We start from the raw sequence: 19,167 nt of genomic DNA on the forward strand, positions 1-19,167 counted from the left end.
TATTAGCTAACCATCATGAGATTATTAAGAGCGCTGCCTCCAGATATATAAAACTGATTTTTGTGACTGGCAATGCAGCACCAAACGGCTTAGTTGCATACATAATTAGCCAAGTACTGCAGTGACAGTCTAAAACAAGACTTACAGTATCCATCACCTTCCTTGAGGAAAAAGAAAAAAAAATTGTCCCTGTAAAATAATAATGAAAAATGTATTACTATTTAAAAGGCATTTCTAACTTATTATGGAAGGAAAAAAAAACAGCACAAAGCATCTGAAAAGAGATTAGAAACAAAAACAGACATGCCAGCTACACCAGGTTTGGCACAGCCAATGTTTGCCCCAAGACTACAGCTCAGTAAGCACAATGATATATATATTCCTTATTGGTAGTTTGTGTCCATTTGTTGCATTTGTTTGTGGCATTTGTTGTTTGAGACACGGTGGTACAATAGTTGGCAAAGCTGATTCACAGCTCAGAGCACATTTTTTGTCCACAATAATTGCTCCAGAATTGACAGCTGGTTCGCTAGCTCCTACGAACAATTAAAAGACAACTGCACCATTATAATCAATTCAAAACTAGTTTAGTTACTTCTTCCTCATGCACTTTAAATGTATTTTATGGAGTTTGGTGACAATCCCAAACATTTCCATGACTTCTACAAACTCAACAGCAAGGAGAACTCTGAAAGGGTTCTCTCATTACTAAAAATGAGCAAGTTACTTGCAAACGTCTCTTGACATCATTTGCCAGAACCTAGAATCAAGCATAAGGAAGCCATGGGGTTTTGCATTACAGTATTTACCAGCAAATTTTTCTTCTGTCCATACAAGTTATCCAACAAAACTTATTGGGATTTAGACTAGGTCTTGACTGGAGAAATATCTTAGTTGGCTTTACATGGATTTTTTTTTCCTTGGGTGAGTTCACATAGGGTCTCAATCAAGAAACATGCTTGAAAAATAACGAGACAACCTGCAGGTGTAAATTGGCCTTTAGCTGAAAAATTGTGAAAACACGCAACAAAGTGAACCTAATGACTACTCATATTTCTCAGAAAGCCTATGCATTTAGAAATGCAACCACAAGAAGTTGATTCATAGCAGACAAAGGCGGCTGTAGGGCTGGTACAGTGAGTAAGCGACATTTTAGAACTCTGAAATGTCAAATGCATTATTTTTGTTAAAGAAGAAACTTTTTTTTTTTTTACAACGAATAAACATTGTAATGAGGCCATAAACATGTTAAGTAAATGAATCTGCTTAAACAATAAGGTTACTGTGATAGAGATCACTTGCCAAGACCTTTACCTGACTAATAAATGAAAACTGTCAACGTACATTCTCAGAATTGACAAGTGGGAGATTCATTGCTTAATTACTAAAAAGAAAATAAATAAGCAGTAGCAAGTGCAGGGCACAGTACCAAATTACTGCGAAGGCACCTGTCAAAGGAGTTTCTTCAATGTTTGCAATATTTTTATTTAAAAAGATCTACACACCAGGATGAGGCAAACCTCCGACACGCCCGAGTTGGCAAAATGAAGACACTGATACTTTTTAGATCTCTTAACATTCAAAAAATAAACAGTTAAACTGTCTTTAAAGAATGCGCAAAGCTGGCATGTCATACCTCAAAGAACCATCCAAGTTGGCTCTGTGAATAAAACTCAGCTTGGCATCTGCCCAGTACAGTTTTTGCTCATTAAGATCTATAGTGAGACCATTAGGCCAGAAGATGTCTGAATCCACAATAATTTCACGGGTACTGCCATCCATGCCTGCACGTTCAATCCGTGGTTCTTCTCCCCAGTCAGTCCAGTACATGTATCTAAAAAAAACACAAGAAAACGATAAGTAGGTCTTAAAGCTTTAATGAGATACAAACGTTCAACTGCATTCACATTAATTCACTAAAGATTTGTAAGCTGCTATGGATAAGAGTTGCAAAGAGGGACAGATATGGATTTATTATTAAAGGAATACTCCACTCAAATTTCTTTTTTTTATGCTACTTGCCTCATGTTTTTTGTAGTGAATATCCGTGAAAACGTTTTAATCCCTAAGTTTATGATATAACAGAACCCAATGGAAACCAACACTGCACAACAGCAAACAATGTGAAACAAGTCATCTCACGTGGTAGCAGCAATGTAATGTTATGTGTATTCTGGGATTGTCTCTTTAAACAGTTTTGCCCCTTATGATGAACAGCTGGGGCTTTTACCTGGCTGAGAAACACTCATGATGTAAGGACTGAGGGAGAGAGCTACTACTGGGCAATACCTCCCGTGGAATGGCAGAGGGCAGTCCCCTGGCTTGGTACAATGCCATGGGCTTGAAGCTTAGACGCTCAGCACTTTTGTGGCATGTGGTCACCTCCAGAGGGAACACGGAGAACTGCTGAACCCTTTATTACAGCACTTCCCCCACACCTGGAAGTGCTGCCAGGAGATCATGGGACACCTGGACACTTCCAGGTAATCTATAAAAGGAATCTCCACACTTCATTTGAGGTGCCCAAGTCAGGAGGGATGGAGATGGAGCAGACAGAAAAGAGGAAGAGAATGAAAGATGGTAAAGTGCTGTGTGCTTTATACTGTGGATTGGTGGGGAACAAAGGAAAGGCATTTTTCCCTTGAAAATAAAGCCTTGTTGCATTGCTGGACTTGTGCCAGTGTCTGTTGTGTTGGGTGTTTGGGGAGCTGGAACACCCCCTAGAGGACACACCCTCAACATGTAGAATAGAAAAGGGGTTCCTTTAATAGCATGAAGTCACTCTTTACTGGCCACATTTAAAGGGGACCAGAAGAGGGAAAAACCAAACATGTAGGACAACTGGTTAGGGCCGGTGACGGGATGAAATAAAGCCAGAAGGTAAAGGATTACAGTTTCAAACAGAAGATTATATAGTATAGTGGCCCTTGAGGATGGGAGTTGGAGCAGGCTACTGAAGACAATGTGGTCTAATCTGGTAATCGCCTCCTTGTGAAAAGAACTGTCTAATCTATCTTAAGGCTGTTCACCTTGAGCCTATGGAGGACTGGACTTTATATACATTATAAATGTTATAGGGAACTGATGTTAGACGGTTTAAGAGTTTCTATGTGTGTTTATTGAATGCTTATAGCCTTATGTGGGTTGACAATAATACACATTAAGTGACCCCTCTATCACTGAACGGAATTGTCCTTTATTGCCAGTGCCATGTAATTATACGTATCCATAGTTAGTGTGCGCATTAGAAACTGGGGGATATGTATGTATGTATAGCATTTGCCCCAAAACAAATATTGACAGCATAGCTATATATTACATATTACGCATATCACGACACATCCCAAGGTATTTTGTGGTGCGTTACAATGTTACTCATGTCAAATCCAAATGTCAGTTATCCAGTTGTATATTCAGAATGTAAAAAAAACATGCATTTTTAAATAAAACATTGTTAAATACATACTTCAGGAATTAGAGTAAATCACGAACAGGAAAACACAGTCCAAAAAAATAATACATTTTGAATTGAAAACAGGACTCTTGACCAATGAATGAGAGGGATAGTCCAGATGTGCAAAGTTGATACATAGAGAGAGAGAGAGAGAGAGAGAGAGAGACAGAGAGAGACAGAGAGAGAGAGAGAGAGACCGACCTGTACTGTACAAACAAGGCTGTCATTGTTGCCATCTATTAAATATGGACTTGAAGGGGGTGAATGCTAATGTGAAATTATTGTGCTTTACATTTGTAATTAATTTACACCACTTCACATAGATCTTTCTATCCATTAATGTCAAAAATATGAAAATTAAATTCACTGTGATTCAATGTGGTGTAACAAGAAAATGTGAAAAATTCCCAGGGGTTGAATACTTCTTATATGTCACTAAAGGCTAATTTACACTTCTGTGTCGAACTGTTGGTGTCACCACAGCGCAGGATAATGTACACTTTCTCAAAAATGTGACTAGGTATCAAATCGGTGCAAACCCTACACAAACCCCTACAACTCGGACTGGCCAGTTTGGTAACTATTTATTTCCTGAAACGTGTTTCTGTTCATCCTGTGGTTTGGAAGTTGTCAAATATATGAAAAAGTGGAAAAATGTGATGGACAAATATGTTCACCTACAGAAGAAAATGTGTAGCAAGAGGAGATGTAATCATATAGGGAAGAAACTGACAGCATTTTAATGAATTATTTGTTATTCTTGCATGCTACAAAACACCAGCAACTAACTTTTAGGCATGTTCCTTGAAGTGCGCTGCTACACAGCATAAACTGCTTTTGATGGCACAGCCCACAGACTCGATGCAGAAATATAAATCAGCCTTAACTTGTAATTTACACGTAAACAGACCCCAAGCAATGAGGCCAATTACTATATCATTAGCATGTCAATAGAGTTCCCTGTGAATGGTGGGGTTTGCCACCCTGCAGACTCAGCTAATGTGACAAGGTAAGATTTTTTTTCTTGGCCTAATTCACCTAATTTTAAAATGTTCTGATTTGACAATAAAAGTTAAGATTCAAAGGTTTCTGTCAATACTTTTGTTATTCTTTCATGATAAAAATCTTACAGTAATTAATTGAAATATACAGCAAACATCACCATCTGATGCCAAGCTTTGCCAGCAACAAAAGCAGTGCCAGCAGGTTAAATTTTCACATATGCATACTAGTGCAAAATCAGAGCAACGTGCTAACCAATGTCACCTGTTAATGCACAACACTGAAAAGTAAACTGGAAAAAGTCAGTGATGAAAGGTCATGGCCGATGAGCCCACCAAGCCCCTCCAGGGCGCCTACTCGGACTGCTGCGGACCCCCACGTTTTCAGTGCTCCTAATAAGCTCTGGTGACCTATGAAAGCAGTTAAAAACTAATCCACCCACTGGTTACCCCCAAGCCCACCGACTGGTCGTTCCAAACCTCTGCTTTAAAGGGGCTTCTGAAAGTGAAAGTGAAAGGCACCATCCAAAGACTGGCTGGCTTGTGTTTTGTCCTGATGCTCCGGCCAGCCTGTCCAATCACAGCCACAAGGCAGGAACCAACCCCACCATTGAAGGACCCCCCCCTACCCCCCCACACACACATCTGGGAATGGCCAGACATATCACTCATTTGTAAAGTTACACAGAATCAACAATGTGTTTATCTTGGTGCTCTCAAAGATTAAAAACAAAAGATTTGTTAAGTTTACAAACTAGCATAAAGGCTGAAGTAACCTTCCCTGAAGAATACGAGTTTTGTACATTAAAACTTTTGTTGAACCTGAGGGGCGTGTGTACTTATTAAACAGGTATCAAAGTTATCCTATGCAAAAAAACATTTCTGATTTTTATATCAGAATCAATAGTTACACTTGTGCCAAGCATGCTATTCCCACACATCTATTGATCTGCATTTTAAACAGTCAAGCAACTTCCAATGATGTAAATGGCCAAAAAAAAAAAGATTCATTTATGGGCCACAATTCCAGACCAGGGAGGCAACAGTAACTGCGGGTTTTCATTGCAGCCAATGACCAGTTGGCATCTCTTATTAAGCTCTTGGTTTTACCAGATTTTGTCCTTCCCAGGCCAGCTTACTAGTGTTGCTCGGAATAAAGGTAATATGAACTGCATTGCCAGATTTTAAAAATGGTACTTCATCAGCATTATGCAAAAATTGGTAAGAAAGGCAGAGACAGCACACAGTAGGCATGTTGATTCTCTACAAGCTGCACTGCCTTTGTATGGCTAGCAGAAAACCAAACCACATGAGCCAAGATTTCCTACATACTTATCTATTCAGTTTACAAAAAATGAGATAGAAACAGTTGATAACACTAGTCATTCTCAACTTACTAAGATATGGGAGTACTTTGCTTATAAAGTAAAAAGTGAAAAAGGTGAACCTGAAGAAGTGTTAAGTGCTAAAAAGTGCCTCTGGCAATCCTTTCTGCCCGCTGCCACTGTATCAGGTAATTCAATTCTTCCTCTTGATATCCCATACAAGATACTTTTCAATTTGCTTTTTTTTTTTTGCACAAATACACATTTATTATTTATCTATCTACAGATTGAATGTATTTCTCCTGTGATTCTATATTTTTGTTTTTTATGTTTCTGATGCTGTATGAATATAAATTTCCCCAGGAAATTAATAGATGATTTGATCTAATTTAATATTACAGCATCTATTTGGAAACAGTGTTTCAAGGCTTGTTTCACCAATGGAGGTAGGTAACATATTGAATCTTTGTAAGCATTTATCCTATATCAAACATCCTGAAATTCTGGTACCGTACTGTTTAAAAATTTGGGGTTTTCAATACTTTTCCAGTACTGGTATGCCGTGCAACCCTATTGCACATATTGTTTTAATCAGGGCACATTTCACGAATGATATATATTAGCCCACAATTATATTTTGAAGTGTTTTTTGATCCAGATTTAAGTTTAACTAATTCTAAAGATGCCAGGCAATACTTTCCAATTGTATTTGGATTTTGGATTTTGTAATTTTATATATTTGTATTTGGACTGTGCTTTCTCCGGTCCTGTTCAGCCTATATACATCGGACTTCCATTAAAACACGTAGTCCTGCCACGTGCAAAAGTTCGCTGAAGACACTGCTATCGTGGGCTGCATCAGGAGTGGGCAGGAAGAGGAGTATAGGAACCTAATCAAGGACTTTGTTAAATGGTGCGACTCAAACCACCTACACCTGAACACCAGCAAAACCAAGGAGCTGGTGGTGGATTCTAGGAGGACTAGGCCCCTCATGGACCCCATGATTATCAGAGGTGTCTGTGTGCAGAGGGTGCAGACCTATAAATACCTGGGAGTGCAGCTGGATGATAAACTGGACTGCCAACACTGATGCTCTGTGCAAGAGAGGACAGAGCCAACTATACTTCCTTAGAAGGCTGGCGTCTTTCAACATCTGCAATAAGATGCTGCAGATGTTCTATCAGACGGTTGTGGTGAGCGCCCTCTTCTATGCAGTGGTGTGCTGGGGAGGCAGCCTAAAGAAGGACGCCTCACGCCTGGACAAACTGGTGAGGAAGGCAGACTCGACAGACAGACAGACAGACTTTGTTAATCCCAAGGACAAATTCAAATACTCCAGCAGCAGCATACTGATAAAGAACAATATTAAATTAAAGAGAATTGCAGGTATAACAGACAGACAATAACTTCATTAAATTTTAACTGTTACCCCCCCTGGGTGGAATTGAAGAGTCGCATAGTGTGGTGGAGGAACGATCTCCTCAGTCTGTCAGTGAGCAGGACGGTGACAGCAGTCTGTCTCTGAAGCTGCTCCTCTGTCTGGAGATAATCCTGTTCAGTGGATGCAGTGGATTCTCCATGCTTGACAGGAGCCTGCTCAGCGCCCGTAGCTCTGCCACAGATGTCAAACTGTCCATCTCCGTGCCTACAATAGAGCCTGCCTTCCTCACCAGTTTGTCCAGGCATGAGGCGTCCCTCTTCTTTATGCTGCTTCCCCAGCACACCACTGCGTAGAAGAGAGCGCTCGCCACAACCGTCTGATAGAACATCTGCAGTCGGCTCCGTCCTCTCTTGCACAGCGCATCAGTATTGGCAGTCCAGTCCAATTTATCATCCAGCTGCACTCCCAGGTATTTATAGGTGTGCACCCTCTGCACACAGTCACCTCTGATGATCACGGGGTCCATGAGGGGCCTGATCCTCCTAAAATCCACCACCAGCTCCTTGGTTTTGCTGGAGTTCAGTTGTAGGTGGTTTGAGTCACACCATTTAACAAAGTCCTTGATTAGGTCCCTATACTCCTCTTCCTGCCCATTCCTGATGCAGCCCACGATAGCAGTGTTGTCAGCAAACTTTTGCACGTGGCAGGACTGTGAGTTGTATTGGAAGTCCGATGTATATAGGTTGAACAGGACCGGAGAAAGTACAGTCCCCTGCGGCACTCCTGTGTTGTTCACCACAATGTCAGACCTGCAGTTCCCAAGACGCACATACTGAGGGAAGCACAAAGGAGGTGGACTCGCTCTCTATGTCAATACAAGATGGTGCAACTCTGGACATGTAACTGTTGTTTTGCAGAACTGTTGTTCTGCAAAAAAATTGTAGGCACGGAGCTGGACAGTTTTACATCCGTGGCAGAGCGACTGGCACTCAGCAGGCTCCTGTCAATCATGGAGAATCCACTGCATCCACTGAACAGGATCATCTCCAGACAGAGGAGCAGCTTCAGCGACAGACTGCTGTCACCATCCTGCTCCACTAACAGGCTGAGGAGATCGTTCCTCCCCCACACTATGCAACTCTTCAATTCCACCGGGGGGGTAAACGTTAACATTATACAAAGTTACTGTCTGTTATACCTGCACTGTTATCACTCTTTAATATAATATTGTTTTTTTTATCCATATTCTGCTGCTGGAGTATGTGAATTTCCCCTTGGGATTAATACAGTATCTATCTATTTTGCTTTTGTCTTTGAAACACTCTTATGCTGAAATATTTCAGGTACTTAAAGTAATGGAAATGGAACACTAATCTGTTAAGAAAGTTGGTGTTTTTTTTTTGGAGAAAGAATTTTTTATAAAGTGTAAAATTAATGTTTAAGTTATCCATTATTTATATTCTCAGGATCAATAAAGTATCCATCAATCAATCATTTGCTTCAGTATTGTTTTGTTACTGATTCTGTGGTGGAAAAGCTCACATCGGCACCAACATCAAAATTTTACTATCACTCTAACACTAAAAGATAGTCAAGTTGACATTTACATTCCAACTAGAATGTAAGAATTAGTTGCTTCACATGTAAATGTGTATCGTAGCTTAAAACAGAGCACATCCATGTAGATCAACGTTATTTTACAGGCAACTCAGTTTCATGCAGGAAGGTACAGCTGCGGCGCACATTGCGTCAATGCAGAGCATCACTTTACAAAAATGACAGCCAGCTTATAGCAAGGCATGAGATATCAGAGCAATTATAAGATCCATGTTGGTTCAGATGGGTGAGTACACAAGTCTAGCTCCTTCTCACAATTTCCATGAGAACAAGGACATGGCAGGGGCAATGACATGCTTTCCTCATTTTCACACCACCGAAAGCCAGATTGAGTAAGGCAGCTCAAGGCTATGAACAAAAGCACAACTCGCTATTTCTCCTGCCCCTCACCCTGTGGATGAGACTGAATGAGCATATAGTAGCACAGTGCACAAGTCCTACTCTTTCTGTGCCCATCAAAACCTTGAGTGCAGCAGGGAAAACATCTTTATTGCTCCCTTACACCCATGACTGAATCATAGATTAAGGATATGCAGAATTCTTCTTGCAGTGGTATGGAAAACAGGGAAGGAACAAGGGTCCCCTGTGGGTATTTTCCTAATTTGCTCTGCTGCCTGAACCCACAAGACTACAGGAAACACCCTTGCTACGGTGTCTGAGATGTGTTAACACAACAAAGGTCACCCTCTTCCACAACATAACAGCCTACACAGCGTCTGTTTAAATTTTGGCACTTTTCCTCACTTTTTTTTTTTATTCTGTCTACAGTTCACATAATGTTAAGATTGTAATGAAATCTAAAAATGGCAACTTCAAAGGCTTTTTCACCATTATCAACTTACTGATTAAGCAGTTTTTGGGACTAAGGTGGTTGAGATTAAACTCTTTACTTTCTGGTTAAGTCCTTGCCATCTAACTATGTGAGCAACAGCCAGACATTTAATCTAACGGTGATCCAACTGTAAAAAAAAAAAAAAAAAAATCTCTATATATAATCTTCATTTGGATCTTGATGTTTGTTTGTCCGCGAATGAATTAGAAGAAGAAGCACTAGATGGCAGTAGAGAGAACATAGGCATTGCATTAAGAATCTCCTCCAGGCTTATACTACTAAAGACTGTAGTACTCCAGTCACACCTCAAAACACAGACATTCAAACTAAACAAATTGTTGTGCTTTAAATTAACTAATCTTTATATATAATCTTCATTTGGATCTTGATCTTTGTTTGTCCGTGAATTCATGTTCCCCTGACACTGCCTTGGTTGCTACTTTTCTTTACAAACACTGTCGATACCACTCTCTGTGTTTAGATCTGGCGTTGACACCTGCTTCGTTGTCAAGACTGTGGTTTTTTCTGTTTCTATCCACCGTCGTTGGCAGCACTTCGTCCAAATCGAATGTTCACCCGCTTCTTGGAGTCGGCAGTCAGAGTATACAAGTCGAACACACTTCTGTGATTTTCCATCAGTCGGCGTTTGGAGTTCAAGAAAGAAACACTGGTTCTTCCTTACTCTTTGGATTGACACAAAGCAACCTGCGAGATTGGAGAAAGGTTGAGAAGAGATCGTGAGAGGAAACGACAGCGTCGTGAAAACGAGACGGACTGTGAACGGAGAGAAGCAGAAATGCTCCTCCACCACCACACAATTACTATTCGAACAGTGATTCCGAGTAGGCCGTTCCTATCGGATTAATGTCCAAGGGTTTTGTTTTGTAATTTTGTTTCCCTTATAAAAAATCATAATGCTGTGTGACGAAGGGCCCAGTTAACGACTGGCAGCCGCGTTTAAACAGTGAGCCCTTCACAGACAACTTTAACACGCGCAACGTAGTTGTGCGCACATGGCTAGTATTATATATATAAGTAACCAACTGTATTATATCCCTGAATGTACAAAACACCTTAGGGCAGTGGTTCCCAAACTCAGTCCTGAGGACCCACTGTGGCTGTACGTTTTTATTCAAGCCAAATTTACAATTAGTGATAATAATTGAGAATTTCCCCTTGGGATTAATAAAGTATCTATCTATCTAATTGATCTCATTTATTTAGATGGTCTTTTTTTCCTTCTCTTATTGTGTCTTTAGAAAAGAACAGCAGAATGATATTTATATTTATAAGACATTTAGAAATATTTCTACTTTTGCTTTAAACGCTTACTGCTCTTTTGTTGCTGTCCTATTGTGTTGTTATTTTTTTGTGCAGTTTGCACCCTTCATTGTATCCTAATAATGATAATTAAAACAAACAGAACTGACAGCCAGGTGAACAACACTGAATGATGAAATGCTGCAATAACTTTAGCATCAGACCCACTAATTAGGAGATAATAAATGAAACAATCAGAACACCTGGAAAAGCGAAATGAAAACCAGGCTGAAAATTGTTAAAAAGTTAAAAACTATCCCCTTATAAGTTCTTAGTACATTTTAATAAAAATGTACTAAACTGCGTTTTGTTATTTCTCCATTGACTGCAAAACAGAAATTGGGAAAAAAACAGCTCACTTAATCGGGCTAGGAGTCCAATTAAAAACAGAAGTTGGTTGGAACAAAAAACCTGCAGCCACAGTGGGTCCCCAGGACTGAATTTGGGAAGCATTGCCTTAGGGCACTGGCTCCCAAACTTGGTCCTGGGGACCCACCGTGGCTGCAGATTTTTGTTGCCACCAGATTCACAAACAGTGACAATAACCAATTGTTTACTCAGCTGTTCATTTTTCTCTTCTCTTATTCTGCATTCAGAAAAGCACAGCAGTGTGATTTTTACATACATAAGACATTCTGAAATATTTCTATTCTTGTTATGGCTTTAAATGCTTAACTGTCAATCATTGCTTTACTTTTATTTTGCCATTTTTCTATGTAGTTTGTTCCCTTTATTGTATCCTAATAATGAGAACTAAATACAGGCAGAGCAGACACACATGCAAACAACATTGAATAATGAAAGGCTGCAAATACTTCAAGCGTCAGATCCAGTACTTAGTAAATAATGGTTTAAATACTGTAACACCTGGAAAAAGCAGAATGAAAACCACAATGAAAATATAGTTAAAAATTGAAAACTACAATACCCCATATAACTTTAGTACATTTTTATAAAATTTACCAAATTCTACATTGTTCCCAAAACAAAGAGAAACTACACCTCACTTATTTAGACTAGGAGCTCAATAGAAAGGCACTTTCAAAAAAGAAAAATCATTTTTTATGCATAAAGAATGTTTTAACATTTACTCATTGGCAACAATAGAGCAAAGGGCAGCTTATTTAACGGTCATTTCACAGTCCACAACTTTCTGGCACTTTTCAGTCACACACCTCATTGACAATCTTAGCCAATCAGACTCGGCTCCCTGCGCATGTAGTCTGGCACACCCACCGAGACAGCCCATCTAGTCTGTGATTCACCATGATAGAATCCAATTAAGGACAGGTTCTGTGTATGAAAGAGCTCACAACCAAGGAGTACATATAATGTAGCAACAAGCAGTAAGAAGCATGGCTGTTTTGGAGCTGACAAACAGATGATCAGGGACGTGTTTGTTTGATGTCATGATTTATATATCAGGTCAGAATAGGATCGCGCGGTATACTGGTAATGGATAAGAACCAAAAACCCCACATTTTAAAACGGTATACTCCAGCATTTTGGGCTTTTTCTGTACCGAAAGTTAACTTCGGCTTTTCCCCCAACACCTGTCCCTATAAACACAATTATGAGACCCACTAGGAAGGCCGGAATAACATGGGGAGGGGGTTTGGAGTTATCAGTTATTTGCTTTGGAACCATTTTAGTACTGGTACTAAAGCTGGTATTGATACTGGGCAGCATGTTATTGGCTATCAGAAAAAGGGGTTTGGAAATGTGAATATCTTCAATAAAGCCATCAAACAGACATCTCAATTTGATATAATCTGCAAATCGTAGTTACATAATCTGACATCCTCCGGTGACGAGAAGCAACTGCAGTTGTCAAGTTTGAGACTGCCCTCTCATTAGCCGTCACATAGTGACTAAAAACAGCAAACAATTAAATCTGCTTTTTTTTTTATTTCACCAATAACTATAAAGACATAAGTACTGTACTTTTGTTTCCTAAATATAAAAAAGAAAGCCAAGATTAAAAAAATAAAATAAAAACTGCCATACCTCACGTACCCACCTCTTGGCTGCCTGCTTGTCACTAAAATAGAACAGGCACAGCTCCACGTTATGCCCACGAACTGTAACAGTCTGAAAAACGTGAGCTATTTTGAAACCACCAATGAGGAGAAGAAATGTTCCATGTATATTTATTTTTCAGTGTTGAATTAACACTAGCCCGATTTTTCATTCAGCACACTGGAGTAGTCTTTATCTCCTACAATATATATACATGTATGGCAGAATTGATCCCTCTACTCAATATAAACCTTGGGCTAACTTTCTTTCTCTGTGATATTGCCAACGTTTTGAATTCTTTAGAATTATGGTAATGTTTACAATGTGCTGCTCAAGTACAGAATATTTCAACCACCAAATAAATATTTTATATATATATATATATATATATATATATATATATATATATATATATATATATATATATATATATTTTTTTTTTTTTTTTTTTTTTTTTTTTTTTAAAACAAAAGTAGACATTTTGCAAGATGTGTTTTATTAATGTAATATGTGGAAAACCTCACTCCAGAATCTGAGGACACGAGTATCATGCACATAGTGGGGTGGGGGGATCCACACAAAAGAAAAACTGATTTGATACAAGAGACTTGTAGGAAGAAAGTCAACATTACAGAATTTTTTTTTTTATATAATCCTAATTATTCGTACTGAATGTAGTAGTTGAAATATGAGTGATGGAATGCAAAAACTGTGCTTATTTACATTCTTTTTCTTCACTCATTCTCCATGGAATTGCTGCACCTCGGCTCACTTCTAATGTTTAATCTACATGCTAGTGATCAAATGGCAGATACTGACACAACCAATTAAGCTCAAGCAACACTATAAAAACAACAGTATGCCTGACTTTATTAATATTAAAACTAGGAGGGAACGGATTATTTGTGAACAATTTGGACAAAAAAATCCTAGAAGGCCTCCTCACGTTTCAGGCCTGTTAAAAAATAAAATTCTGGCTTTTTACAAATAGTTTAGAACAGGTCAAAAACAATCATTACCTTAAAAAATCCTAATGGGAATCTTTAACAACCTCTCAGAGAGGACATAACACTGTAGGCATGCTAGCTGCTAGATGTTCAACTGTTTATTTGTAAGGAAAGCAGCACATACAAAAAGAATCAAACCACACTAGGTAACTAAGTGCTGCCATTCAGATTTTTTATTTTCTTAAAATACAGAGATTGGCTACACATTTGCTAAAGAAAAATAACTGCCTTTTGGTCTCTATTTAGTATTCAGCATGTTCAAATTTAATTATGGTCAAGCTAAACTACGGCATATCTCCAGCCTCTTCCGTCTTACCACAATCCTGTTAAGATTAGGGATGCAAATAAAAAAGTTTAACCGATTTGAGGCTGAAAACCAGTTAGGAAAATAAACTATTTATACATATTTCTACTATTTGTTTATGTAAGCCCCACCCCATCATACCACTAACCCAAATCACAGTGCGCTTTACGAAGAAAGCAAAGTTGCAACGTGGCCTCCTAACAAATCACAAGTCAATTCTATACATCAAATTTGCACAAGTGAACCTAATCAAGGGTAGCAACAAAGCGATCTCTGACAGACGATGGTAAAACAGGTTTTAAACCCTTCCTCACTGGTCCTCCCCATTTAGCGCAGTCTAATGACACAGACAAGCAGAACCTATTAATTCAACAAGTGCTCCTTTATTAGCAGTACCTTTTATAACACAGGCAAGGAAGTGGCAAGTGAGGATACAGTCGAGCAGCGATCAAAGGAAGTAGAGAACACGTGCACCTTGCTGTGACTGAGATGCTGGAGTATGCATTGTGGGTGTTCAGACTAAGAAAATTTTTTTTTTCTCGGATTCAGGACACAATAAGGTGAGTACAATAAGAAATGTCCATCTTCATTTGTAAAAGTTGTCGATGTTGTTAAGCACATGTGGCTTTAACCACTTGAGGTATCAATGGCATTACCTGCAGCAGGGCTGCTTATTCTGCTTACAGGCATGTCGGTATGTTGGTGGTATGCAGAGCGGCATATTGTTCAGTATTTTAAGCTTTCAAAAATGAGATGTTTGGTCTTTTTTGAACTTCAAAGATTAAGAAAATTCGGCCTGTATATCCTACTATCATTAAACATGTTCAAGTAGTTACCATTTAAACAAAACTTCTCTGGTGACTACTACTCAAATGGATCAGATACAGATCCAATACAGATATAAACTATCTCAATGCATGGCTTTTGGCTATACAAGAAAACCAGATAACCTAAAGACAATCTACATGACCTGGGAAAATGCATACCAAGAAAGCACTGGCTATAATTAATATAAACTGGTGCACTATTATTACTGTGCCTAGAAGATCCTGACGGCTGCACATTCTTATAATTCTTGTCAAACTACTGTACTAAGAAATGACAAGCTAGACAGATCCCTGGCAAAAGGATAATGAAAAAGCCAGGAAGTGAAAAGGTGGATATTCACAGAAATTCTCAGATGACTCTGAATTAAGAGAGGTAAGACAAAAGAGAGGAGTCAGGTGGAAAACTGAGAATTGTCTACAAGTTAACATCAGCAAAACCAAGAAAGTGGTTACTGTCTTTCACAGCACCAAACAGCCTCTATGGCCAGTCACTATTCAAGAAGTGGCTGTAGAGATGGTGCCCTCCTACAAGTACAGTGGGACCTCGGTTTGCGAGGATAATTCGTTCCGGAAACGTGCTCGTAGTCCAAAGCACTCGTATATCAAACTGAATTTCACCATAAGAAATAATGGAAACTCAGATGATTTGTTCCACAACCCAAAACTATTCATATAAAAATGATTAATACAAAATATAAAGTAAAAATACATAAAATAAATTAACCTGCACTTTACCTTTAAAAAGAATCATGGCTGGTGTGAGTGAGTTTCTAAACTCTTGTGGGATTCCACCCAATGGGATGACACGCAGAAGAGCGTCCCAAAGCAATCGCAGTCTCCCGGCGCTGTAGCAGTGCACCGTAAAAGCGAATCTGAAAAGATCGCGGACCTGCTATAAGCGCCTGCCATCGATGGGTGGAACAAGGAACATTGTAAATGCACAGGGCCCTGCCTGACTGCTGTATCTGTTTCAAGCTGAATAAAGCTGGTGTTGCTAAAGTACTGAGACTCAGCTTTGTGTTTTAGTGTGCAAGATGGGGATTTGCACGTCACAGCACACACACACGCGTGAGCGCACACACACATACACACACACAAGCACGCGCACACACAGTCACAATGCTAATGCTGTAGTAAACAGTATACGCTCGTACGGATGTTTACTATGAGTGAGGCACGTGACTCAGACAGAATAGGAGATGATTGCCCACAATACCGCAGCGAGAGAGATAAGAACCATCAGCTCAGTTGTGATCACATGACGCTCAGCAGACAAAGCATATACATACTACTCGTACTGCAAGACCTCGCTCGTTTATCAAGTCAAAATTCATCAAAAATTTTTGCTCGTCTTGCAAAACACTCGTAAACCAAGTTACTCGCAAACCGAGGTTCCACTGTACTTGGGGGTCCATGGCAATGACAAGTTGGACTTATGATAAAGCACACAGGAGCTATATAAGAAAGGGCAGAGCAGACTCTTTCACATCTTCAACTCTGTGATGGCCTGTCTGGTGTGCTGGGCTGGTAACATCATTTCCAGAGAGTCCCCCCCCCCCCCCCCCCCCAAAACAACAAGCTAATTAAAAGGGCAGGCCCAGTTACACGGCACATTCTGGACCCCCTGGAGGACAGAATTAAAACAAAACAAAAATGAGTGTCATTATGGACAATGTTGCATATCCACTATCAGTACAAAAACACTAAGGACTTTCAGCCAACAAATTAGTAATCAGAAGTGTGTCAAGAAAAACAACTGGTGCTCCTTTACAACATCTACAGTACACCTGTATAGCACCTCACTAGGACAGGGACTACCAAACTAGAAGTTTTATTTCTTCTTTAATTTTCTTCCTTTTTAATCATTCTGGTGTGTGTACATACATATACAGAGAGAGAGAGAGAGAGAGAGAGAGAGATTGAGAGATTTAAAGAGCTTCTTTAAAAAGCCAAATTTCCCCCTGGTGACAAATAGTTTGTTCTTTCTTTTTGTCTCTCTGTCTGTCTACATCCAGTCCTGTCAAGTTTCTTCAAAAAGGGCTTTCTTGTAAGTGGTACTGGCTGTACTCAAGCCTCTGCAGTATCTCCTCAGAGGAAAAACACACTGGACAAACTTTTTTTTAAAAAATTTTGTATTATGGACAATTAGGTTGCCAGGGTACAAACAGCATTATTGCTGGAGATTTTTGCAAAATCTTTGAACCTACATTCTGAGAAGATGCTATTCAAGTAGTAGTTGAATTAAACTGACCTATGGCCTTAAAGGTTCTCCATGTTCAGATAATTTGCCTAAGATAACAAGCCGATAATTTCAAACATTTTACAAAGCTTTTAAAGTGCACTTGAGACCGAGAAGTACTCAATATAAATGTTTGAGGGTCATAAAGTCCCTCTAGATTATGATAAGCTGCATTACACTAACCTGCAAGGCTAAGCACAAACTCACATAGTAAATCACAGAAGCTGTACAGCCAAGTAGATCCATGTTCTAAAAAGTGCGTCCTCCTCTAAGAAATAGTGCATTTTGCTAGTAAATAGAACAGAAAACCCAAACTACCAGTCTTAAACATCTGGTGATATTAAATTTGAAGACCCAGCTAAAAGACCCAGCTTGTTTCAGCTAAAAAAGTGAATCCTGCACTTATGGACACTTTATGAAAATTAAGGAGAAGTGCATTTGAGACTGAATCAACACAAAGGCTTCAGGCCCAGGATCTTGTGCTAAATAAGGGAGGTTATCAAACAGATTACAGATAAATGTCAATGTGAATAAAACTAGCAGCTAAATAAATCTTATTGGAATTACAGGCAGTCCCCGGGTTACGTACGAGATAGGGACTGTAGGTTTGTACTTAAGTTGAATTTGTATGTAAGTCGAAACAGGTACATAAATAAATACTATCGTTGACAGACTGTAACCAAGTGCTCTGCCAATGAATGATCGAGTGTCACCTCTCTCTGACCTTTTCATTATTTCTACTTTATTTTCAATGCTGATGGTTTTTCTCTTCTTTACTGTATCACCAGCACTTGCATCAGATTTGTGTTTCAGAGACATTGTTGAAGGGTGAAGACAAAAGATTAACACAAAGCATTTAATGTGCTACATAACTTACAACGGGGTTTGAGAAAATCTAGTAAATTAAATATTCATTTTAAGATGAAGTTTAGTTTACATTGTTCTACTTTAATGACAAATTATGAGAATAAAGTCAACATAACGACTTTATTCTCGTCATAAGCATCGAGATTAAAGTGGAAATGTCAAGAATAAAGTCAACATGTTGTCACACTATTACACAGTACCCAGGTACATTACACAGTATTGAAAAAAATGTTAAAAGAAGTACAACTTGGCTTGCAGTATTATCCAGTAGTATAGAAACAGTATTCACACATTTGAAGATAATGGTCCACATCCAACCTTTTAAATACAAAGTATCTCCAGACAAGAGACGTGACTCCTTTTTCCAGCAAAAGTTCTTCTGTGTCATCATGTTCAACTTTATCATCTGCTACAGCTTCAGTTTCGGAATGTTCTCTGTCCATTTTCACTGCGCAATACCTCCACTACCGCATGTACTCTGTTGTATGCTTGTTTAACGGTGTAGTAGTGAAAAAGGTCCCCCTTCAACAGTTTCCCGCTGCGCCACATTCCGAACGTTGTTTAGGCAATTTAAACCGGTTGTTGCGGTATAAGAAAAATCCATATCATTACAAAAAACGGTTTTCGGTATGAACCGTTATACCGCCCAGCACTACTTAGATAACTGGTGAAACTTTTCAATTAAAAACTTTGTTCCAGATAAGTACATTACTGAAGAAATTAAACAATCGTACATGAAGCATTTCTTTAATATGTATTATGGATACATATTTTCTCTATATATTTTATTTATAAGCTGATAAGTATGCATTTAAAGGGAATTGTATTTTAGTATTTTTATGGTCACTGAACAATAAGCCCAATAGAATTTCATTTTGTTTGTTAAAATTGAACAAGTAACTCCTATGGCCTACATTTTAATTATAAAAGTACCAAAGTTAAGACTAATATAGAACATAAGGCTTCTCCACAT

At 38.9% G+C, this 19,167-nt stretch overlaps 1 protein-coding gene across 4 annotated transcripts in view; it reads right to left on the bottom strand.

The window, feature by feature from the left end:
* Positions 1 to 19,167, bottom strand: part of lrp5 (low density lipoprotein receptor-related protein 5) — a 194,594-nt gene that overhangs the window by 127,367 nt on the left and 48,060 nt on the right. For all 4 annotated transcript variants that reach the window (XM_051923358.1, XM_028796067.2, XM_028796068.2 and 1 more), the window contains exon 3: positions 1,637 to 1,834. In XM_051923358.1, the coding sequence (XP_051779318.1) occupies positions 1,637 to 1,834 (198 nt within the window). The remainder of the gene's footprint in view (positions 1 to 1,636; positions 1,835 to 19,167) is intronic.

The sequence above is a fragment of the Erpetoichthys calabaricus genome, chromosome 2, assembly GCF_900747795.2.
Source record: "Erpetoichthys calabaricus chromosome 2, fErpCal1.3, whole genome shotgun sequence".
NCBI lineage: Eukaryota > Metazoa > Chordata > Cladistia > Polypteriformes > Polypteridae > Erpetoichthys > Erpetoichthys calabaricus.